The sequence below is a fragment of the Lepidochelys olivacea genome (genome assembly GCF_965140295.1).
Source record: "Lepidochelys olivacea isolate rLepOli2 genome assembly, chromosome: 2".
NCBI classification, from domain to species: domain Eukaryota; kingdom Metazoa; phylum Chordata; order Testudines; family Cheloniidae; genus Lepidochelys; species Lepidochelys olivacea.
In genome coordinates, this window is record NC_140412.1 from 233,590,171 (window position 1) to 233,616,010 (window position 25,840).

General features: G+C 42.4%; 1 protein-coding gene across 3 annotated transcripts in view; it reads right to left on the bottom strand.

The window, feature by feature from the left end:
- NEBL (nebulette) overlaps positions 1-21,046 on the bottom strand; it is a gene marked incomplete at its 5' end in the record, with an annotated part of 406,620 nt that extends 385,574 nt beyond the window's left edge. Inside the window, 2 exons of one of the 3 annotated variants that reach the window (XM_084619776.1) lie at positions 19,092-19,186; positions 20,608-21,046. In XM_084619776.1, coding sequence (XP_084475902.1) covers positions 19,092-19,186; positions 20,608-20,676 — 164 coding nt within the window. The remainder of the gene's footprint in view (positions 1-19,091; positions 19,187-20,607) is intronic. The other 2 variants (XM_084619777.1, XM_084619778.1) reach the window with 2 other exon arrangements.
- Positions 21,047-25,840: the final 4,794 nt, after the last annotated feature.

The window sequence follows — 25,840 nt, forward strand, 5'->3', positions numbered from 1 at the left end:
CTGCAGGCTAAACAATCCCAGCTCCCTCAGCCTCTCCTCATAAGTCATGTGTTCCAGTCCCCTAATCATTTTTGTTGCCCTTCGCTGGACTCTCTCCAATTTATCCACATCCTTCTTGAAGTGTGGGGCCCAAAACTGGACACAGTACTCCAGATGAGGCCTCACCAATGTCGAATAGAGGGGAACGATCATGTCCCTCGATCTGCTCGCTGTGCCCCTACTTATACAAATGTATAAGGAAATGTAGGAAATGTACCCTATAAAAGGAAAATAAAATCAGAGGCTGCTAAGTACTAAGAGTAGGTCTACACTTAAAACGCTGCAGCAGAGTCACTGCAGCACTTAGTGCACATCTACTCTGGCAAAGTTACAGCACCGCTCAGAGAGCGCAGAAGGAAAACCGCCATTGTGTGTTCACACTGACAGCTGCCTGCACAATAGCGTGTTCACACTTGCGGCACTTGCAGCGCTATTTGGAGTGGTGCATTCTGGGCAGCTATCCCACAGAGCACCTCTTTCTCTCCTGCTGCCAAGAGTTGTGGGACGGTGGAGGGGGTCACAGGGCATCCCGGGTCCAGTCCCAATGTCCTATGATGCATTGATTCACATCCCAACAATCCCTGTACTTCCATCCACATTTGGCGCCATCTTTCAATGGTTTGCGTACTGCGCACCCTGCCTCTTTCAGGCTGCAGGAATGGATCCCGAGCTGCTGACCAGTTTGGTGCTTGCTCTGACCAACATGACACGAGCGGCAGTGGAGTTATTCCTTAAACTACAAAGGCAAGAGGAGTGAGACATTGATCTTGCCACACTAGTAGCTATGACATGAGATTGCTTGTGACACTCACGGAGGTATGACCACAGTGGAACATCACTTTTGGGCTCAGGAAACAAGCACTGCGTGCTCAGATCACATTGTGATGCACGTCTGGGATGATAAGCAGTGGCTGCAGAACTGTCACAAGGAAAGCCACATTCATGGGACTGTATGAGGAGTTCGCACCAGCCCTGCAGCGCAAGGACACGAGAATGAGAGCTGCCCTGTTGTTGGAGAAGCACATGGCGATTGCATTGTGGAAGCTGGCTACTCCAGACTGCTACCAATCGGTCACTAACCAGTTCGGAGTGGGAAAGTCAACCACTGGACTTGTGTTGATGCAAGTGTGCATGGCCACTAATCGCATAATGCTCCGAAAGACTGACTCTGGGCAACATGCGTGATATTGTGGGTGGCTTTGCACAAATGGGCTTCCCTGCGGAGGTGTGACAGATGGCACACACATTCCCATTCTGGCACCAGACCACCTAGCCACCGAGTACATGAATCACAAGGGGTATTTCTAAAATGGTTCTCCAGGGGCTTGTGGATCATCATGGATGTTTCATGGACATTAATACAGACTGGTCCGGAAAGGTGCATGACGCACGCATCTTTCGGAACACTGGCCCGTTCAGGAAGCTGCAAGCAGGGACTTTCTTCCCAGACCAGAAGATCACTGTAGGGAAGTCGAAATCCCCATTGTGATCCGGGGAGACCCCACCTACCCCTTAATGCCATGCCTTATGAAGCCATACATGGGGCAACTTGACAGCAGCAAGAAGCAATTCAACAACAGGCTGAGCAAGTGCACAATGACTGTTGAGTGTGCTTTTGGCCGTTTAAAGGCCTGCTGGCGATGCCTGTATGGGAAGCTGGACAGGGCCGATTACAATATTCCTAGGCTTACAGCTGCATGCTGTACGCGCCATAATATTTGTGAAGGGAAGGGTGAAAGTTTCACTCAGGGCTGGACCGCAGAGGCTCAGCGCCTGGAGGCTGAGTTTGAACAGCCAGAGACCAGGGCTATTAGAGGGGTACAGCAAGGGCCAGAGGGATCAGGGATGTCTTGAGGCAGCAATTTGAAGCTGAAAGACACTAACATTTGTTGCCATGCTCAGGATTGCAGTTCTTGTAATGCTAGGAGGTGATTGGTGCAAATGATGCAAGAAGAGGCCTTAACATAATTGTATGTTGCTTTGCAGTGCTCTTTTGGCTTTCACTTAATAGAATAAAGATTGCTTTCAAACCAACACAATTCTTTTATTAAAAGTCAACAACCGGAGGAGAGAGTCAAACGACAAAAATACATCAGCAGGGAGGGAGATGGGGGAAGTGAAGGTCTCCAGAGGAGGAGGGGTCCCAGGATGGCTACAGATTTGTATATGTCCAGGGATCATACTGCATTATACTCCACAGAAGGTTGGGTGAGTGCTGTACTTCCCCAGGGTCAAACTGCAGAGGGATGGGTGTTGAGTGCAGTGGGAGTCCACACTGCTGGACTATGAGGAGGAAGGAATGGAATGCTGCAGGTAGAGAGTGGAGCCAGGAGACTGGTAACAGTGTGGTGGCGGTGTTTGGGGAGGCTCATGGGAAAGAGTTTTGTGATAGCAGCTGCAGGGGAGGGCGGGTATGGAGCTGCTCAGTTTGAAGAGCTAGTGTCACCTGGCGCTCCATAATGTTTAAGAGCCGCTCTGTAGCTTCTTTCTGGTGTGCCGTGTTCTCCTTTCAGACCCTCTTCTCACTGTCCCTCCACTCCTTCAATTCCTGTTTCTCAGAGGCGGAATGCATCATAACCTCACAGAGAAAGTCCTCCTTAGTTCTCAGCTGCTTTCTAATTCTGCGCAGCCATTCTGCCACCAATAAGGGAGGCTGGCCTTCCAAGGTCATCTCTGTGAAGTTTAAATGCAACATTTTACAGAAGCAGTATCGTCTGCAACACAGACAAAACTGATTCAGTGCTTTAAAACACAGCCAGTACTCACATACCTGTCACTAACTGGCTGACCCCAGGCAAGCACACATGAGCCACAAGACCCCAAAATGGTGAGTAGCTGCAGGGGCAGGGTGAATCACTCTTCCCAGACCCTGCGGTACACCGGGCACGTGGCTCTTGGGGAGAGCCAGCACTGTAGGGAGGCTTGATAATCATTCCTGTCCCCAGAATTTCCACAGGAGGTGATCGTTATGGAAGATCTCTCACTGCTGAGGGTGAGCAGGGAAATCAAGGGAGGGTCTTCTCCAAGCATGTGGCTACCACCCTGGCCCCATATGCGGCTCACCTGTGTGCAGCAATGGTCCTCCCTACCCCTGTGACGGCACAGTAGCGTAGGAAAGTTACCGTTAATGGGGCAAGAAACAAAGTAGCTCTGCCGAGGAACCTGTAGCAGCAGATTGCCCAGTATCTCCATGAGTTTCCTGGAGATCTCTGAGGGAGATTCCTCTGAAGCGAGGGAGTCTATCAACAGCTTGTTCCACAGCACAGAATAGGCATGTGATGGGAGACACGCCTGCTTTCTGCAAGCCTCCTGCCCCCAACAACTCACATCAGCAATTCCCAAAAATCAGATCCAGTTACCAGGGGTCTCCTCTCCTGTTTGCACTTTGCCAAGATCCAACTGCTGTGACTGGCTAGGCTCCTCCTAGGTAGGAAAGAGCTCCTGACTGCATGCACCTCTGGCCTCCGAGACATCCTCTGCCTCTGGGTCCCCTCCCACTCTTCGTCCAAAATTTCCTCCTCCTGGCTCGGTCCACTCTTGACTGGCACGTGAGCCAATGAAGTATCCACAGGGGCCCTCTCAATAGAAGTGGGGTCGCCACCGACTATAGCATCCAGCTCTTTGTAGAACCGGCAGCTCGTGGGCGCAGCACCGGAGCAACATTTTGCCTCCCGCGCCTTGTGGTAGGCGTTCTGCAGCTCCTTCACTTTTACCCTGCACTGCAATGTATCCCAGTCATGCACCTTTCTATCATGCATCATGAAATCTGTCCAAAGGTACCATAATTCCTATGGCTGGAGCACAGCTGGGACTGCACAGCTTCCTCTCCCCAAATGCCGATGAGGTCCAACAGCTTGGCATTGCTCCAAGTGGGGAATCGACTGGTCCATGGAGCTGGCTTGGCCACCTGGAAAGATGCGCTGAGACCATTGTACTCATCACCGAGCAAACAGGAAGGGGACTTTCAAATTTGCAAAGGAATGTATGGGGTGGGGATAATGGTTGGTCAGCTGAGGCAGGGCAGTATAGATCAAACCGATGACCAGAGAGGTGAGAACAGGCATTGTGGGACACCAATCGCAGCGCTGTAATCGCCATGGTGTCTACACTGGCACCGCAGTGCTGTAGCCCCAGTGCGGAAAGCTCTACGCCTCTTGTTGGGGTGGTTTTTGTTTTAAGAGTGCTGCAACAGTTTCTGCGCATTAAGTGGCTTGGCAGTGTGTACACCTCGGGAGTTACAGCACAGAAAGCCACTCTACTGTGCAGAAACTTGCCAGTGTAAATGGGGCCTTAGTGTAGACACTATTTACACCAACAGGAAGCATCACAGATGAGAAGAGTCTTAAAGATAGATTTGAAAGAGGACAATGAGGTGTTTCTGCATATGTGTCCTCTTATGCACAGGGTGCAGCATGGCAGAAAAAGTGATGGTACTTGTTTGAAAGTTTACCAGTGGCTGATGAAGGCTGCCAGAACAGATGTGGCATTTTAGGGATGATAGGTAGTGTAGGGATATGCAATGAAGGTGAAGAGTTTCCCTCCTTCTGGAAGACAAGGAAATAGATTGATCTCTGTGATTATGTTGGATTTTTTTTTTAATCCCACTCTCTTTTGGATCTTCTTCCTGCAACTCTGAAAAAAATGCTGTTATCTCTATAAAATCTGTTTAACATTCCAATCAGATTTCTTTTTTGCTTATGCTTTCTATATACAGTATCATCCTCCATGGAAAAGACAATCTGTTATAGCCGTTTGCCCAGTAATAAGGAGTTCCCTGCTGATGAACCAAATAACCCTTAGAACAGCAGCAGGGTCATCAAAATTAAGCAGTTAATCACTGCTAAGAACACAGATATGTTACTCTCTTAAGCCTCTCCTCCCCCAAAGATAAGAACTATAGGTAGGGAAAGTCTTCAAAGTGAGAGATTAGTGCAAGTGGGTGGTTACAAGACATCATTGGTTTGGATTCAGATGTCTGGATGTGTATCTAAAACTTCTGAGCTACTAAATTAAGACAGAACTATTAAATAACAATTCTAAAATTTGCCAGGATTCACACTGTACCCTCTGGCAGCTATGGGGTCTAGCAGAACCCAGATTATATGCAGCATTTGGCAACATTTTCCAAAGACAATTCTCAAATTATGTCCTAATTGTTATTAATGAATGAAGTCAAAATTTTAAATCCAAACCAGCCAATGTATTATAACCTAGAATGGTATTTTTCTCATTGCACTAAAATAAAGTTTAAAATGTACCTGAAATTGCACAAACAATTGGAAAAATTGTAAGCATAAATACAGTCCAAAGTTTCACAGTACTGTCTTTCCCCCTCCTTTTCTTTTGTCCAAGTTTTTCCCCTTCACAGAGACGTTATCTTGTAATTATGAAATTGAAAAACTTTGCATGGTGTATGTAACGGACAATTTAAAAAATTATACTCAGTCTAATACTTTTGAAACTTTCTATGAACTAAGTAACTTTCAATGGTTTATCTTATTGGCCTTGTTTTTAAAGAATAGATGCCCATGGACATGAGGAGTTAACAGGATTCTGCCAGTCAGTCAACAACTATTACTCCTGGAGGAATTCTGCACCACTGTGCAATGCAGAATTTGTGCACAATTAATGTTCTGCACAGAATTTCCTTCTTCCCCTCACAGAAATAGGCTGCAGAGCTGCTGGTCACCACTAGGGGCCAAAAAGAAAAGGAGTACTTGTGGCACCTTAGAGACTAACCAATTTATTTGAGCATAAGCTTTCGTGAGCTACAGCTCACTTCATCGGTGCCACAAGTACTCCTTTTCTTTTTGCGAATACAGACTAACACGGCTGCCACTAGGGGCCACTGGATCTGGCAGAGTCCATCTCCCCAGCTCACAAATACAAAACACTGCCTTGGGGAGGGGAAGGAGGGCTTCCCGACAGCTGCAGTTCCCAGAATATCCTTGAAGGAAGAAGGCAGCATGCAGGAAACTCCACACAAGCCTGGGACTCAGAATCAGGCTGTTTCTCCCTCTGGATCCCTGGGCTCTGGGGGGGTAGGGGATGCAGGCGTCTGGTTGGGGGAGGCTGCAGCTGGACTCCGGGAGTAGGTGGTGTGGGTGTTTGCAAACCCCAGCCAGGGGGACAGAGAAACAGGAATTGGGTTGTCGTAAGGGTTTCTTCAACTCTCTACTCCTGAGGGCAACTTTTTTGTTGTCTATATTGTTAGAGACATAGTTGCTGACAGGTATTTTGAAATAAACTACTCAAATAACTGAAACTGTTGTGATTATATAGTGTTATTTTAAATAAAATATGCAGAATTTTGCAGAATTTTAAATACTGTGCACAGATTTTTTTTGGCATGGAATTCCCCAAAGAGTAAACTGTGAGAACTACAGCTCAGCTGGATGAAACATGTAAAGAATGAAGGAGACTGAGGTTTCAGTTACACTAGAGAGCTGTATCGGTGCAACTGCGCCAAAGTAAGCTCTCTAATATAACCGCTCTAAGATGACAGGAGAGAGCTCTCCCCATTGTCTTACCTACTCCAGCCCCAGCAAGCAGCGGTAGCTATGTCGGTGGGAGAAGCTCTCTCACTGACATAGCACTGTGCACACCAGCACTTATGTCGGCGTCACTTATGTCACTCAGGCGGATGGGTTATTCACACCCCTGAGTGACACAGGTTATGCCAAATTAAGCTGTAGTGTAGACACAGCCTGAGTCAACCAGAAACAGAGTTCATCTATTTGTTTCTACTTTTTCTTTCAGTTTCACTCATCCTTGTCAATCTGGGTCCCAAAATTAAATGTCACAACTCCGGTAAGAGAGATGAAGAAGAGTTTACTCTTAATAGTGAAAGATTTACATGGAGATTTAATTGTGTTTTCAATTTCTCTTACCAAACAAAGAATTAGAATCTTAACATCAAAATAAATGGTGTTCGTGGTAAATTAAAAGCCATTACATGATCCTGGTTAAAATATTACCTGTTATCATAAGACCCCATTCAGTCAAAGGCCAGAAAAACATTTCCAATTTGAAAAAGTTAGCATTTGCTACTCTTAAAATTACATCAAAAGGCTGAATAAAAATTTGTATAAAATAAGAAAATTTTATAACCTTAGCTCCCTTCCCACTCTCTGTGCGTGCACGCACACACACACAATTTTTTATAGAACTGGAGGGGTCTGTGCTTTAGGTTTCCTTCAGTAGTTTTCCTTCAGTCTAGTTTACTAGGATTGTTCATCCTTTTTATAGATTTCAGTTCATATTCTGTCTAAAACTCTCCATGATATTTTCTCTTATTTAACCTAGTTTCACCTTCACTGTTCTCTCCCTATTCCCGCCAAAAAAATCTGTAGCAAGGTACGTTAAAACCTGTTGTACATGCCACCCACTTGCTTCAATGAGTAGAGGTACTTGATGGGGGGAGCAGTGAAAGAGGACAGTCCCAGGAGCAAGGGAGGGAGACACTTGCTGAAGGATACTAGGTAACTCCTCTTTTCGGGAGTCTCTGGTACCCACTGGCCAGTTGCAGGAGAGGGGTGCTGACTGGCCAACATTTCCCAGTATTTACTCTGGAGCAGGAGCCACATGGAACGTCTTTCAAATCCATTCCAGCAGCCCCACCCTGAACTAAGAATGGGAATCTGGCCCGACAGATGCTGAGAGTCTAGCCGATCACTGGTTTGCAAATCAGGAAGGAATTCTCTCTCCCATCGACCATCTGGCAGAGGACCAGGGAGTTTTTTTACCTTCCTTGTACCACCTTCAAGCTACAGTAGGTTAAACAGGAACGCAGTACTGAGGTACTTGGATTGCTTTGTTAATTTTTCACAGCTTGTGGCCAGTTTCCAGTGAGGTTAAAAGGATAAAATGAACAGTTTCCAGAAGTAAAAGACCTAGGATTTTGGTGACGGGCCTTAGGCTCATGGGAGAGCGTAAGACCTTGTGGCCCTCGTGGGCCAAGGTCCCCACCCTTCTGCACCACCTGTCCCTCTCATGGCAGGGGAAGATGCTAGGACTCGGAGAGAGTGGAGTCCTGGTGGGTTAGTTTGAGGAGAGCCTACCCCGAGTTACAGGTTATATGGTAAGGAGCCCTGTAACCATCCACAGTGGAACTAATTAAATGCGTGGTATAGGAGAGCATGTGTAATGGGCAGGTAGCACCTCTCCCGTGTTAAAGTTTCATAAAAATTGCAGCCTGCAGCTTAATTCTATGCATATGTTTGTTCTCATTTTGCCACTGTGTCCGCATCAGCTATCTTTGTCTCTCTTTTCTGGTATTCTGAAAAATTCATACCGAATATTCAACGTGAAAAAGGCACATGCAAATATGTGAAACCCTCAGATCCTTTTTATTCTATACCAAGGATTTATTTCAAACATATCTCCAGGGGAAAGGCTACTGCTTAAATTAGTACTAATGTCTCTTGCTCTGTATTAAACACCATTTCTTTACTGAGCAGTTTTTGTTGGTGGTAGTCACAATAATAGCTCCCTTTCTTTTGAATATCCTGACAAATCCAACCAAGAATTCTAATACCCTGGCATTCATGGATCAAAGTAATCATTGCCACACAATGTGTGAACACTATTTACTGTACTGAATACATGCCAACTTTCACTGTTTCAGAGGGCTATTCTCTACTTTTTTCTTTTTAAGAAAAAAAAAATCTAATTCTACTACTTTGTCCCTCCCCAAAGTTCACATAAACCCAGTGTATTTCAATTAAGCTTAAAAGCAGGGCCCCTATTTTTTTCTCCCTTATGATCCACATTTATAGGTTAAAATGTTGGCGGGAATGGTGTTGTGAGCACCCATTTCTTAGTTTTTTCTGAGTAAAACTGGGAAAAAACCAAACAGCTACTATAAGATCATATAGTCTTCTCATTTCCAGAAAAAAAAAACCAACTAGTACAAAATTACTTTACCTGTAAAAGTTAAAACAGTATGAATTTAGGTTTCATTTAAAAAACTGGCATCAAACCAGCACACCTATATGAAAAATGTGGCCATGGAGAGCTTTAGAATGTAAAAGGCTACATCCCAACATTTGTCCTACCAAGAAAAGAAAACTGGTAGGAATCTTTGGCAACTGTGAAACAAAATCTAAAAGATAAAATTGTCCAGAAACTGTAAAGCTATTTCCTTTGTTTAAGAAATACTCTGAAGTGATAACTATGTTTTCTAGGTAATCCTTTGCAACAGTTCGTATGATCATTGGCCAAAAGTCTCAACAGTATTTTTTAGTTGAAAGCTATGCTATGGATGTTCCTCACCAACCTGCAATACTGATAGTATATTTTCATTCCTTCCTCAAACTTAAATTATATGAGGCCAAATAGCAGGTCATGCACCTCCACTGCAACCAAGAACAGAAGATGGATTTTATTTTTTGAGTTTCTACACTGGATTCTCAACTTCCATGGTTCAGAGCACCCTTATCAGCAACAATAAAAAAGTTATTTAGGCAACTAACCCACACCCTTCAGTCTACACCAATACTCAGAGAAATGATCTGTTCACTTTTCTCAATGTCAAGAGAGGAAGTGTCAGAGTCGAAAAAAAGATTGACTGAGCTGTAAACTAAAGGAGTAAATTTCATTGGACTTGTAGGTTTAGGTTTTGATGGTACTTACGCAGTGAACTAATGCTACTCTGGTGTTCAGGAACTCACTCAATGCATCCAGTTGTATGTACGTCTATTATATGAGTCACTGCCTAAAAACCACTAAATCTAGTGAGGTTCCTGTAAGTGTACCCCAACAATTACAAATACAACATTATTTATCAGTAGCTCTGCCAAGATTGTGATCTATCTGGATCTTCATGGCAAGAGGTTTCCAACGACATAACAAGTAAATAGCTCTGCATATTTATTATCACTATGAGACGATCACCCTGATTCTGTCATTTTCCATTAACTTCATTCATTTTGAAAACTCAAGGGGACTCAAAGTTGGAATATTTTCCTTCATGCATAACAGAACACAGTTTATCATATCATTCAACATTCCTGAGAAAACTTCTTATGAGACAAAATATCGGCACTGGAGTACAAAGCACCACAACGGAATTGTCAACAACCATATCAATACAACAATAAGGATTTTACAAATGTGACAAAGATGAATTTAAAAGACACTTAGAAAAAAAAACAAAAAATGGGAACTGAAGTGGTCTAGAATTTTCAATGCCCATGCCATCAGGTGACAATACCACAAGCAGAATATACCATCAGACATCATACAGGAATTACAGATGTTCCAGTTTCTTCCACTTATCAATGTTTGACTCATTCAACTAAATGGATCTGGAATTACAACAAAAGTTCCTCTATTTTTATTGCTCTGCTACCTAAGTATTTTAGAAAACACAACTAAGGTGAATCTTGATCAGTCTCTTAGCCCTTACTTCCCACAGTTACACTTGATGAGAAACATTAAGCTTCTACTGAGTATCAGCACAGGGAGAGATACTGGCAAGCAACAGAGTTCTTACCATTACTGAAATTCCTGCTCATATTGTCCTAATATTCTCTCTCAATATCCACATATTGCTAAGAATTTTCACTCTTCTTCCTGTGATTACAGCTCCTGAGGGACTCTGTTCCCTCTCCCACACACACGCACACACTCTTACTTACCTGGGGGGGTGGGGAGGAGAAGAAACTATCTACATCAGAGGTTTTCAAATGATGCCCACCCCCCAGGGGAACTAGAGGGAAGGCAAACGCATCTCCACCCTCTGACTCACCTCAGTGGGCCACCCAGCCTGTGGGTCAGTGTTAACATCTGCCAAGCCGCAGCGATTTCCGCTCCCAGCAGCCTCCGCACCCAGCACTGGCTTCTCCCACAGAGACCATCGCACACGCCTTCCGCCATCCTGAAAACCCAGGGGGGGCAAGGCAGATATTGGTCCTGCCCCACCAGTGTAGCCTTGTTGTAAGGTAGAAGCAGCTGTGACAAAGTTCCTCCTCTGCCTTGGTGGGTCCTGCGCTTTTTGGTGGATTTGCTCACCTCAGAGGTCCATGGCAGCCCTCAGTTTGAATGGCAGGTTTGAGCTTCTCGCAGAAGCGGCCACTCACCTAACCTCATCACTGGCCAGCATGGGGGGAAATGGAGAACAATCTCCACAGTCTCTGTTGTCAGGCCAGATCCCTTTCCAAATTAGACTTTCCCTTCTGGTGTTGCTCACAGACCAGGTTAACTCCTCCTGTGTCCGATCAGGAGTTGGGGGGGAACCCGGGCCCACCCTCTACACCAGGTTCAAGCCCAGGGCCCTGTGGATAGCAGCTATGTCTCCTGTATCAGCTGCATGACAGCTACAGCTATAACTCCGTGGGCTACTTCCCCATGGCCTCCCCGCAGCACTTTCTTTATCCTCACTGCAGGATCTTCCTTCTAAGGCCTGATCACACTTGCACTCCTCAGTACTGCAGTAGCACGCCTTCTCACTCCCTGATCCTTGCACACCCTCCACTAACTGATGGGAGGTCCTTTTTAAACCAGGTGTCCTGATTAGTCTCCCTGCCACAACTGATTCTAGTATGTTCCAAATTGGCTCCAGGTGTCTTAATTAGTTTGCCTGTCTTAATTGGTTCTAGCAGGTTCCTGATTGCTCTAGCGCAGCCCCTGCTCTGGTCACTCAGGGAACAGAAAACTATTCATCCAGTGGCCAGTAAATTTGCCTTTGACCAGACTCCTGTACCCCACTGGTCTGGGTCCGTCACACAGCCCACTGTTGAGGAAGCATTGGTTGTGCCACTAGTAAGTATCTGTGTAACAAACTTACAGGTGTAGATAATTTAATTAAAGTTGTGCTATGGTCTCTGTTAGGTTTATGAATAGGCTATCAAGCATACTTTTGCATGTGTCTAGTTTTGTCTCAGTGGAGGGGGGGGACAACCAAAAATTTTAACTCAAAGGGGAGACTCAGCTCAAAAAGTTTGAAAACCGCTGATCTACACACTCTGATGACCAAAGACCATTTGAATGTTGAAAACTGCGTGTGTTTATTCAACCCAAAGCACACAGAAAACACAACTGCCCAATTTACAAGACAGCCAGACTCTTAAACAGTATTGCTGGAGTAAAGTATTAGATATTGTGCAATTTGCAGACCTTCATAAAAATACAATTAATCTGTATAATGTTACTTATTTGCCACAGGGCTGTTCTAAATTATGCCAGCTTCTAATGGAACGCTGGGGCAATTACATCAACTGGGAAATTGCTGGAATGCAGCAACTCCAATCATAACTCCTACACTAGCGAAAACTGGTAGGAGTGGTGTAGGGCTGGCTACCCTGTCTCTATACAAGCTGGAGATTCTTCCATGCAGAGGGGAAACTCTCAACTGCCCATTTGGGGCAGCTCTCCAGACCCTTTGCCCCACTAAAGGGGGTATGGAACATGACCCAGAATTGGGACCACAATCTTCCTAAAAGTTTCAAGTGTCATTGAGAAGCTGGAGCATTATTCCTGTTTTTCTATTTCTTGTACTACTGTGAAGCTGATGGTTGCAGAAAATGTTTTGAACTTCACAATATCCCTTAAGGATCATGTCTTCTTCAACAAGTAGTGTGCTGAATACTCATACGTCAGAAATTTAGACCTGTACCTAAGATGCTCTCATCTTTTCCATTTTATTTCCATAGTTTGAGCAAATGGCAAAGGCCTCTTTTGTCATACTTTTCTCTTCACTGCTGAATGCCATCAGCAGCAAGTTGGACATATACTCTGTTTTCAAATTAAGACTTTATAGAATTAAACAGGAATGCATTTTTTCCCTGCATGGAAGCTTGTAGATATCAGGTTATTTGTAACATTTGAACAAATAGTTTGTGTTACTGTCAACAATTATTAAGTTCTTCCTTAATTTTCTCCTCTTTCTTCAGTTACAGTGGTAGCACTGGACCTACAAGTTTAAGTCTGTTTCCAGGACATAGGAAGAGCTTCAGTAATTCCTTTGAACTGTTCATTTTGTGGTATATTGAATACTATGTTATTAGCATAAAAAAAGGTTAGCAACTTGGTAAGAAAATGTAAATCTTTGTCTTTCAGATGAGATGTGGAGGGAGGAGGTGATTGCTAGTTGGTTTTTTGCATACTCACCAATTGATTTTTGCCATTTGGGGATGGCTGTGACTAACGAAGTTTACTCCAAAATAAAGCTGATGATCAAAAGCTGCTAGAAGACCTACTATAAGAAATTACATCATAATATCAGCTATTTTTCAATTATGACAACAAACAACTCTCATTTGCAGGATCAAACTCAATATTCTGTTATTTCACTTCACTAAGCAATTTGATCAGGAAGAATACAAAGAAACTGGTTATCTGGACTCTTTCAGAGGAGCACGGATCCTCTCTTGCTACTCAACTCTTGACTATTTACATTTTATTTGAGAAGAATTACCCATTTTCATTACTAAACGTCCATTCCATTTCTTGGTTCCTATTATTTCTTTCAATCTTAGGCATACAGAATCAGAAACATATAGCCTAATATTTGGTAATCATTAAACACTAATAATTAATCAGTCATTTACAGTTGATCAGTAGCTTTCACTTTCATTACAATTAGAATGAGAAACAATCCCCTAGTGAATTCAATATTGAAAAATAAGCTTTATCTAGAACCATGTTAGGAGATATAATGGCAACTTTCCAGAATTTTCCTGACTATAGGAAATCAAGCCCTCTGTAGTTTCACATTCAATCCCCCATATACAAAATCCAGTGACAGTGGAGTATATGCACTAGCCACACCTCTCTCTCCAGTTACCAATTAGTCCCATCCACTCCCCACTCTATGTAAGCATCTAGATAGTTCTATAACTTTATATTGCCTCCCAACAGACATTACAAGAACCTTAACAGTCTCATCTCTTCCCTTTAACTTTGGCTCCTAATATTTCTAATACCAAAATCTTTCAAATATATGTTTGTATAAATACTTCAAAGAAACACGTTTAAAACCAAGGTAAAAATCTAGAACACCCAATGTACTGGTGTTTTTTCTCCCTAGCATAAATAGCCCATACTAAGACTGATGTCGGTGGATTTTGATTCCACAGGAAGTTATATAAATCAGTCCATATGGTAGCCATCATGAATAAAAACATTAATGAAGTTGTACTGTGTGGAGATGAGTACACGTTTTTAGATGCTGACCATCCTGGAAGGATTTATCCCATCAGTAACGTTGGATGCCTTTGGCAGAACGATATAACTGGTCTGCATAGGTTATAGCTGTTTGTTTTGTTAATTTCTACAAAATCTAAGACATGTTTTGTTGGCTGAATTTGTCAAGCAGGAAGCCTGTTTTCATCACCAGGGTATAGCTCATGCTTAAAAAATGTGTGTGTTTCATTTTCTACAAGATAAAAATGCTTTGCATTAAAAAATAGTCTCTTATTTTGGTCTGGTGAAAGTGTCTGATAAATTTCTTTCTATTAAATTAGGTAATGTAAACCTAAGTTACAAAACAAAAAATAAAAACAAACCTTGGAGATTCATTTTTTAATTCTACACAAATGAATATTTATAAGAATAAGTCACCATATCACGATCACAGAGGATTCAGTGATTTAACAAGCTTAAGAACTATTATGTACAACCAGCTGCTGCCAAAATGTTATTTACTTCCTAACACCAACTATTAGGTTATTTAAAGTTGTGTGGAATCAGCACTGTGTTTGTACAGAAAAAGGTAAGATGGGTTTTCTTCCTGTGGTTACCATATATACAATAGGCAATTTTATAATACTTTTCATTTATAGATCTTAAAACACTCCACAGAGAAAAGTGTCATTAGCCACATTTCACCGATTAGGCACAGAAATGTTGAATGACTTGCCTGAAGTCTCTCAGTGCACCAAAGGCGGAACAAAATTATAACCCAGATCTGACAATCATGTGCCCCATGTATTAGACACCCAAAAAAAAAAAAAAAAGTCTTACATGTAAGAGAGTTTGTAGAGGAATGTGAATTGGGTGAACTGAAACCTTAAATACTATTATTATATGTATTATGGTAGCACCTAGAGACCCCAACAGAGATCAAAGCACCATTTTCCAAGCACTGTGCAAACAAACAGCCTTGGTCTACCCTTAAAATTTAAATCAACTTAGCTACATCACTCAGGGGTCTGAAAAATGCACATCCGAGAACCATAGTGAGCTGACCTCCATCGACCTATCACTGTTCAAGAAGGTGGGTCACTTACACTGAAGGAAAAAACCCTTCCATCAACATAGGAAGTGTCTATACTTTGGCATTAAAGCAGCAGAGCTATAGAAACCGTGTGCCACAGAAACACCCATTGTGTAGACGTCCACAATAAGGAACAAAGAACTTACAAACGAAGACTCTGTCTACAGTACAGCCTATGTTAGCAAAACTTATGTTGCTCAGGGGAGTAAATATTCCACCCCCGAGTGACATAAGTTACACCAACATAAACGGTCACGTGCATAACACTATGTCGTCAGGAGAGCGTCTCTCACCAACACAGCTTATGCTGCTCACAGAGGTGGTTTTTTGCGCCGATGGAAGAGAGCTCTCCCATCAGTATAGAGTCTTCACCAGACACACTGCAGCGTTGCAACTGTATCAGTACAGCTGTGCTGCTACAGCACCATACATATAGACGTATCCTAAATAAATAAGACAGACAAAGGGTGGAAGAAAGGAAGTGGTAGCATCCCCATTTTACTGATGGGTGAACTGAGGCAAAGAGCTTACATGACTTGCCCATAATCACATAGGAAATCTGTGGCAGAAAGAGACAACTGAACCCAAATTTCAAATCCCGTCCAGCTCCTTACCCACAACACAGTTCTTCCTTTCATACTAATAGCACATCTAAGCATGGTGCAGGCAAAGTTCTCCTCTCAGCTGTTGAGGAATTTTTGCAGTAGAGTTGCTCCTTCAGTAAACAACATATAAAAGGAATTTCAGGTACATAATGCGAGAGGAACATAGCCTTGACATCTCTGCTGGTTCTAGTACAGCAGGAATTATCCTTTCTATCAACATGTCCTGATCACAAGAACTGCATAAAATCATCAGCTAGAAATTAGACAGACCACTAAAACAGATTTCTTACTTGTCTATAAAAAATGTGAACTTTGTATGTGTGCTTAGCTGTGTTTTATTCCAAAGTGTACTGAATTAAACTATTTCATATAATCTAGTCCTCCCTGGTCCATTAATTCCCTCCATTCTGCCCCACCAAAACAAAGCATAGTTTGAAGTCAACACATTGACAGATCAGTATCTGTTACTGTTATTTCTAAGGGAAAATGAAGTTGGTTTCAACAGTTCCATTTCTTCAAGTACAATAAACAAGTGAAATGGGTAAGAAGAAAGGCAAATATCTGCACAATGGAGTGGAAAATAAAGTTCAAAATACAGTGTAGCTAATACATTAACTTAGGAACTAATAAAGAGGCACTGAAATTACTGAGGCTGTATGCATTTTGACTTATCTAAATGAAAAGTTAACTATGGCTTTCACGCCTATTAAATGGTTTTAGTGTTGTTCTTCCATTAAAATGATTTGCTCATAATTCTGTACTTTTTCCTATAAATTATACTCGTACTGATGGATGGCCTCAGTTACTTGTCTAGTAATAACTACTTTTGTCAAGCACTTCCAGTAGCCAAGTAAATTTACATTTGCAGATTTTATGATCAAGCAATAATTGACCCAACAGGAGTTTCAGCTGTCTCCTACTGATGAACACTAAAGAAGGTAAATCTCATTTAAAATATTTATATTAGTGTTACTTAACTAAGTAACTTTAATTATGTGATCAATCAGATGTAAGATTCAGGAGTCAAAAGGTAATAATTCAAATAAACAAACTACATTTTCAAAATACCATTTTGCATTACATCAAACTGGTGTCTCATTTTTCCCTGAAAAGTATTCAACATTTGTTCAGACCAACATTTGTTACTCCTATTAAAAATATTACTCTGCTTTACATGGTTCAACAATAAGACATATGCAAATCAATACTTTGAGCATTTGCGTAAAGTAATATTCACAAATCCACTACAAGTTTGACAAAATTTAAGAACAAAGATTAGAAAACTTTACAATCTCAGAGTACTCACCGTTACGATGTTCTTACATTATTTTTACTAATTCAGCTCTCATTTTCTGAATCATGATCTTCCATATTATACATACTAGCTCCTCCTGACTAATTTGAACAGTGATTGTTACATAATTCTGTTTTTTAAAAAGGGCAATAAATTCCTCTTTAAGGATCACTATTACATGCGAAGTTTATTACATCGGCTAACAGGAAGAATAGTACCTTACATGTTAGTAGCACTTATTCTTCTCACCCCCCACTCTGAAAGATCTCAGCATGCATTAGACTGCACAGAAGAGCATCACTTCCCCAACTGAAACGTAGGCACCTATGGCATGGAAATACTGCACCTACCATGCACCCACGGCATGGAGGAATTTTCTGTTGGAGAGTGGGTTATTAAATATAAATAACCAATTGAAACTACTTTGGAAGTTTTAAGTGAGCAGAATACGAGAGTTGAAATGTAGCCATGACAAGGGACACACAAAAATGTGCTCTTCCAAGAAGTACCAAAGTATCATGAGCTCTGTAATGACCACAAGTTATATGGGTCTCTATTTCAGACTTCATCCAAAAGACAAACACTTCTAACAGCAGAGGACGATCCAGAACCATGCTGGGGCATTGACTGACTCAAAGGGAAGTGTACCACCTACTGAATCATCACCACCACATCCTGTAACCCTGTTTTTATCCTGCAAGTACTGATGAAGCCTATACATGTGTAATGTAAGAGGTCTGAGCTCACAGTGCAAGGTATAATCCTGCAGGAAGAACTAGAAACTTAGGGATAGGAAAATAAATTCCTAAAATGTGATTATACACACTCAAAGGAAAATCTTCAAGGTTTGGCAGCAGAGTAACAACATTTACTAAAAATCTTCATATTTTTATAGTACACAGGGATTTTTACATTTTTAAATGATTTTATCATAGAACAGAATAAGCATTAGCTAGTTACAAGTTATTGGACTGTTCTGTATGGGTCCATAGTGAAGTGTTACACTGATGAAATAAAGCTTTTAGGACAATACTTTTTTGACAAATATTTTGTGTATTAATACTTTTGGCATGGAAATGATCACAATATGAGCATATTCTTTAAAGGGACATTAAGGTCAAATTTGGTCCATATTTTACCAAAAAAAATAGACTTTCAAAAAAGCAAAGAACAAATGTTTCCAAAGCTTAAAAAATACACACTTGCATGTACCAAGCAAATGTTAGGGCGTGGTTCAAACAACAACAGGAACATATTTTATATACCAAAATGTTCCCTTATAGTATTTGCAACCCAAACACAGAAGCTCTGTACTAGTTCATTAGAACCAGAAGATAAGATTATGGTCAGATTCTGGTCAGACAAAAGTGAAGCTGACTAAGCTATTTTGGATATCAAAGCTGAGATAAATGCAGAAGGTAAGCAGATGGCAAGAACAGCAAAAAGTAAAATGAATTTTTAAAGTATCCAGCTTTAGTAAACCAAGGTGTTGTTTGAACAACAGAAATAAGGATTTTTACCCAAAAAAAAGTTTTTAATTTTACAGTTCCCCAGTAAAATTCGTACCAGAAGTGAAATTTTTTGTATCTAAAATATTGATTATAGACCTAAACATGCATGGAGCTCTGTGTGGGGGAAATCTCTCTATTCTTGCAGATTCCCAGTGAAATTAATGGGGTTCAGCACACTCATTGCAGAATGGTGTTTTTATGGAGAAATTTGATATTACAGCATATATATTAAAACAGTCAATAGAAATGGTGATCTTTATTAAATCAAAAGATAAATTGCTGCTTAGGACTGCACATCCACACCTATGTAATACAATTAACCAACTTTTTTAAGCAATACAATTCATGTTTGTGCTCTGATACTCTCCCTAACCAGCTAGTTTCTCAAATGCATTTCTGCAAGACTTGACATTTATTATACTTACGCATTGCAATATGGTTTCTTTTCATATCCTTTGTAGTTGTTCATGTTTAAAGCCATTTTGCAGACTTCACAATGGAAGCATCCTTTATGCCAGTACTGTAAAGAAATTTAAATGATAGTTAATTAAAATATTGATGTTTCCAGGGCTAATTTTTAAGTTAAAATTGTATTTAAATACTTAGCCTAAGTCAATATTTTTGCAAACTAGGAGAGGTTTTTTACCACTAGAACATTTAATAAGTATTTCTGTAAATTAAAGTGTTCTACCTTTTTATGCAACTGTAAGCACTTCTGAAACAACTCCAAATCCCATAAATTCTCTAGTAAAGTGAACGCCAAGATCTCAGCAGCTTAACCTTAATGGAATTATTTTAAGGACAACTGAAGCAGAATGTTCACATTTTGATTAGTACAATATCAATAAAATGTTTCTAAAAACTGTCAATAGTACATGGATAAAACCACTAATTAATATGTTGTTGGTATACTAAATATAAACTACATTTAATACACAATAGTATTTTCATCCAACAGCTGCTACTCCCTTTCCAGGGTGCGTGGGGGTGTCAATCTGGAGCACCCCTCACAGTCTTAATGCTTGTACACTTATGAAATGACCAGGCTTCATGTTAACTAATATTAAACAGGAATAATATCAAGGGAAAGGTCATCTCTCTTGCCCTGGTGTGGTTTAATGATCAGTCACAGCAGAACTGCTGTGTGATATGCTGTTGAAGCATCTCAGCTGTGTCAACCTGGGAAGAAATATGCTATAGCTCACAGGGGTTTCACCTTTGAATATAACTTCCTTTAGGGAAAGAGAAGAAAAGGACTCTATGATCTATTCTCCAAAACGCTGTCCTCTTACAGGCATTAGATTAAGGGCTGTAGTCTGAAACAGTCATAAAACCCTGTTGTGCTTGACTGGTGAACGGGCATTTGAATCTTGGTCTCAATTCTGGGCTCCCTAGCATGTATTCATAGCAATGCGTCAGCAGCGGCAGTGCTATGACATGCTAATTACTATCTGCCTATTTCCTTGCGATTAGGAGAGGAGCAGATTCCAGCGCAGCGACAGGCAGAGGTGCGGTACGTTATTTGCAACCTGCAGGTATTGTACTCTCTCCCTGTTTTGTTTTAAGGCACATCGGTTGGATCCCTGCAGCAACAGCCGAGCTCCCCGGAAGAAAGGGATACTATTGCGCCGCTTCTCCAAGGCGACTGCCCCCCTCCCCCTAGTGACTAAACATTAACCCTTCCAAACAGCTCCCCCTCCCCCACACCCCCAGCACGGGCGCCTGCTTCAGGGGCCGGTTTGCTGTTTTCCACTCATTTCAGACGACGTACTTATCCCAGCAGGCAAAATGGTGATACTTGGGGGGGAAGGGAGCACATCCCAGTGACCCCCTCTTGGTCACCATCCTCAGCCCCCAGCTCACCCATCTATCACCTCCTCCCTTGTCCCCGCGCCGCGTCCTCCCCCCGTGCCCCGTCCCCCTCGGCGGGGCGCCCAGCACCTTATCCAGGCAGTTGACTTTTTCCGTGGGATAGACGACTTTGCCACAGCGGGCGCACTGGGGGTTCATTTTTCAGGCTCCTGGCGAGCGGCGGCAGCGGCTCTGCAACTGGCCCCGGCGGTGGAAGCAGCTCCCGGGAGCCGCTGTGGCATCCCCGCCCCGCGGGGGCGAGAGGGCAGCCGAGCCGGGCGTCCTCAGGGGCGGCGGGCGGGCGAGAAGGTCATCGGCGGAGGCGCTGCTCCAGCTGACTGCAGCGCGGCAGCATGGGCGAGTGGGAGGGAGGGGAGCCCGTGTCCCCCGCCTGCCTCCACCCGCCTCCTCCGCTCGGTGCCTGCGCTCTGGGCTCCCCGCGCCGACGGGCTGGGTGACTCACGCTGCTCGCAGCTCCCGGCGCCCTTCGCCGCGCAGGAACAAGCCAAGCCCACCAACGCGCCGCAGCGAGCCAGCCCAGCCGGCGGAGCGCAGCCGGGGCGCCCCCGCGCGGCGAGGGCAGCGGCCGCCGCAGCGGGGCGCTGCCCGCCTGAGGCAACCTGCTGGGCGGCCGGAGAGGGAGCGGGTGACAGAGACACCCCGGCTGCCAACAGCGCGGTCAAAGACCCTCAGCTGCGCCTGGGAACGGGTCGCTGGGGTGGGCCTCGCCCGCGCCCCAAACGCACCTGCCTCAGCCCAGGGGAAAGGCTGAACGCGCGGCTGCTTGGTGGCATTTCATCGTCATGCCCAGGGTTGCCAACCCTCCAGGATTGTCCTGGAGGCCCCAGGCATTAAATATGTCATCTAAGGAAACCTCTAGGAACCCGTCCAACCAGACTTGGCACCCCTAGTCCTGCTTCGTATTTCCATAACCCCATTCAAGGGGCAACTCAGGGCCCTTTACAAACTTAGACCCAGAGCCTGAAGTCAGAGCCCCACCAAGGGTGCCTTAAGTCTGGGTGGAGCTGCTGGATCAGGGCACTAATTATACTGTGACCATCTCCAGTGTATCTAATCCCCTGACTGGGGTGGGTGGAGGCCAGAAATTCCCTTTGGCAAAGGATTCTGAAATTGGGAAAGATGGCTGTGTTTTGAATTGGAACAGAACTCAAACATTTGAAAATTCCCCCTGAAGGAAAATTTTGGGGAGGATGGAGTCATTTTAGATCAGTTCACTCATGGTGGTTTGATTGCAATTTTATTTCATATGATCAGTACAAAAAAGGGAAACAAAAAGTCATTTCAAAATGAAAAAAATAAATGTTTCCTTCCCAAAGTGTAGAAATAGGACATTTTGGCACTGTCAGAACTTTTGGTTTTTCTCGAAAATGAAATTGACAAAATTGACACAATTTTGTGAAACATTTTGCTAGAACTGCATTTTCTGACAGAAAATGGTTCTGACAGTTTTTCCAACCAACTTTACACCTGACAAAAGTATGTCAAGCTGTATCAGGATCAACACATACACTTGGGTTTCCTCTTCACTATCTTATACCTCCCAGCTTTTCTGGCCTCACTTTGCTGGTCCTTACTCAGGTTGAGTAGTACTTATGCATATTCTTAGTCCCATCAAGTACTCATGTATGGGAGTGAGACTGGCAGAATCAGACTCAGAGTAGGCTTTAGCAATTTATTTTGATCCAATCATTATTAGTGCTTGAGGAATGTTATGGCAAAAGTCTTGTGTTTTTGCCTCGAACACAGTCCTCTTTAACAAATTGGTATGCAAACCATCCCAACAGGAGCACTTTATCCACTGCCGTGCAACCATTTCTGGGGTGAAGTACTACAACTCTTCAACAGTACAAAGCAGTACTCCACATTGTGACAAGAAGTGAAGATGAAGTATATTAGGTAGTCAGAATGAAATCAGCTAAACTAGAACTTGGCTATAACTCCTGGTTTAGCAGCCCAACTCTTATAAAAGGGGACATGGGATCCTTAATAAAAGAGATTGTACATTCACCCCCATCAATTGTTTTCAAGCATGGGAAGTACTGCCAAACAAATTAAGTAAAATTCAGTTTTATACTGTTCTAAATAGATTCTTACCAATTATGAGGTCACAAATATCATTAGCACTTGTGGCTTATGATATTGGGTTTCTGTCTCCTCTAGCTGTAAATACTTTAAACCCAGTAAGGTAAATGTGCAGATGGTGTTTCTGCAGAGAAAACAGATTTGTAGAAAATTGTGAGGGTGAATACCATCTAACTTTCTTGGTGCAATAGAAGATGGTAAACTACAGCCCAACTAGTGCACCACTCCTGAAATCTGATCTGTAGGTAGTGATACTCCCGATCCTGAAAGTTCAAGAATCAAAACTGTCTTAATTTAAATGTTTTACAAATTCTCATCTATAAAATGGGTAAATTATAGTTACCTCTCCTAAGGTAGAGGCATGAGGCCTGCACAGATCCACTGACTGCTGTTAATGTAACAGCTAGAGCTAGGAGTCATAGTCTTCTGGCTTGCAAATCAGTGCATGTTCCTTAAGGTGACATGGTATTGCATGGAGAAGGGTCCCCTGTGAAAATCATGAAGAGCTCCTACTTGCAGTAAGTTTGCAAAAAATTAGCAGCAGTGTAGACATTTCTGCCTGCACTGAATCCCATAGAATGCAATGGAGTTGTGTTTGGGCATAAGGACCTGCCCTTGCAGATCACAGTGGGGGATAGGGACCTATGTTTGCAACCTGGAACATGGCTGCTTTTCTGCTGGGGCAGGCAGTTCTCTATAGTTAAGGCCATTACTGACTTTTTTCAGGGCTTGGAAAAATGATTTTTTCATTAATTCTTGCAGATTTTAATCATGGTTTCTGAAAGTAAGCTGAATGTGGTTTGTCCTGACTTACATGTGCAATTAAACTATTCTGCACTACTTCAGCTGTGCTCACTGTCATCCTTGGATAATTTTCCTGCAGTAGAAAGCCTATGGAGGTGGTCAACAAAACATCAGTAGATTAAATACTCAAGAGGTTCTAGTCTAAAAGATTGTAAAAACTGACATTGGATTTATTGTTAATGATACTGGGTTTCTATCTTCATATCAAATATGCTTCTTTTACAAGTAAAAGGTTGGGACTACTTGCAGAGTAAGGTACTACACTCAATATAAGGAGGTCAGAATCAGCCTGTTAGGCTTGGATATTGGCTAAAGTACATAACAGGTATTTTACAATGTGTAGAGAGGAAGATAGTCTTGCAGCCAGATTAAGGCCCTGAAGAGGGAATATGAGGTGGAGCCTTTAGGTATTACTATAATACTGATAAATAATGTTGGAAAAGACTTTGCCGAAAGCTGTGGCTATACTTAACTATGTGGAGAGGACAAAAAAATGAAACTCACATCAATGGGCACAGGAAAAGCCAATCAGTTTTCCTCCCTCTGTCTGAGTTTACTTTTAAACACATCAAAAGGAACTCTGCAGAGTTCATTTCCAATAGAAACAATACAACTTTGACATGATTCTGCTTAGGGCTGTCTGGGGTGCTGTTACAGAAATGTGCATTTAAGTTGTCCACTAGGAAAGCATTCACCCTTAATATACAACATATACAAGGGTCAGAGGAAATATGTTTCCAGCTTTGATTCTAGACAAGCTAAGCTTAGAGGCTCTGTTTTCATAGGTAAACTGCAACAAAAATCACACTGTAGACACCATTATTTTCTGTAACATTATTCCAACAGTATGAATCTATAGAAAAATCTTGATAGATGGTTTTATAGATTGATAATAGTGCTTTCTATTTAACTCTTGAGATGAGCAAGGTAATTCTAAAAGTGGTCAGCCAATCACCAAAGTTTATCACAGGGCCTGATCTGCCACTTGAGTATTATGTAAAAATGGACACTACAGTTAGCAACAAGAATAACCTTAGCATAGCATGTAAAGTAGTACTAATGGTCAGGCAATCACGTAGAGAGTCAGCAAGCACAATAAAAAAATAAAAATTACATCTTAGTAGAACTTGGTACATGCCTCTATAGTACAAAATAGACTGAAAGGAGACAATGTTTTTCAGAGCAATTATAAAGGGACAATTCCATTATTTTAGGTATGAAGGAGTGAGAATTTCCTTTTACTCATGGGTCTCTCCTTTTCCACTTTCATGAACACTTGACTAAAATGTTCTCCTCAGATTCTGACACAAAAAGAGATTTGGTTCTTACCTATGACTGCAGGGATAAAGCAACTGAAATATGACCTAGTAAGAAATTACTTTGGTCACCTGGAGCACCACCTTGTTAAAGCAGAGGATTGTTAATACTCAGCTCACTTGTCTTGTGCACTGTTGGCTGAACCTGAAATGGCGCATTTACAAATTTGTGAGGATAAAGCATATTCAAAAGTTGTGTAGGTGAAATCCCAATGTGTGTGCATCAAGCAACAGATGGGCACAGATTTGCTTTTCAAAAGGGAGTGGCTGGACATGCGTAGAGTACATGCACACCAATGCTTGGGTGCACACAAACAACTGGGACAGCTGGCATAGGCTCAGGGCTAGCCATACAAAGATGGTTTTCAGAATTGTGCAAAGGATACTGTGTTTTTGGCAAGCACAGCCCAAGGACATAGGCAGAGTGGGCCTCCAGCCAGGAAGCTACATTTACATGCCTTTTACCTGGCACATTATGTTTTATAGAGCCCAAACTATGCAACAGCAGTTAACATACCATTCACTAGCATATGCTAAGGGGAACGAAGGGAGTGCTTACACAACCTTTATATTAAGCCTAAATGGCATGTAGTTTTAGAACCCACAGGGAATGAGCAGTGTGAACAGGTGCACTCATAGTATAAACAAATGTATCTTCTACCACCACATAACAGCCATACTGTCTCAGATCAATGGTCCATCTAGCCCAATATCCTGTTTTCTGACAGTGGTCAATGCCAGGTGTTTCAGAGGGAATGAACAGAACAGGTAATTAAGTGATCCATCCCCTGTTGCCCATTCCCAGCTTCTGGCAAACAGAGGCTAGGGCTACTTCAAAGCATGGTTGTGCATCCCTGCCCATTCATAGTCTTGACTTTCATAACATCCTCTGGTAAAGGAGTTTCACAGGGTGACTGTGCACTATGTGAAGAAAAGCTTCCTTGTTTGTTTTAAACCTGCTGCTTATTCATTTTATTTGGTGACTCTTGTGTTATGAGAAGGAGTAAACACTTCCTTATTTACTTTCTCCCTACCAGTCATTATTTTATAGACCTCTCATATGCCCCTTAGTCATCTCTTTTCTAAGATGAGTCTGTCTT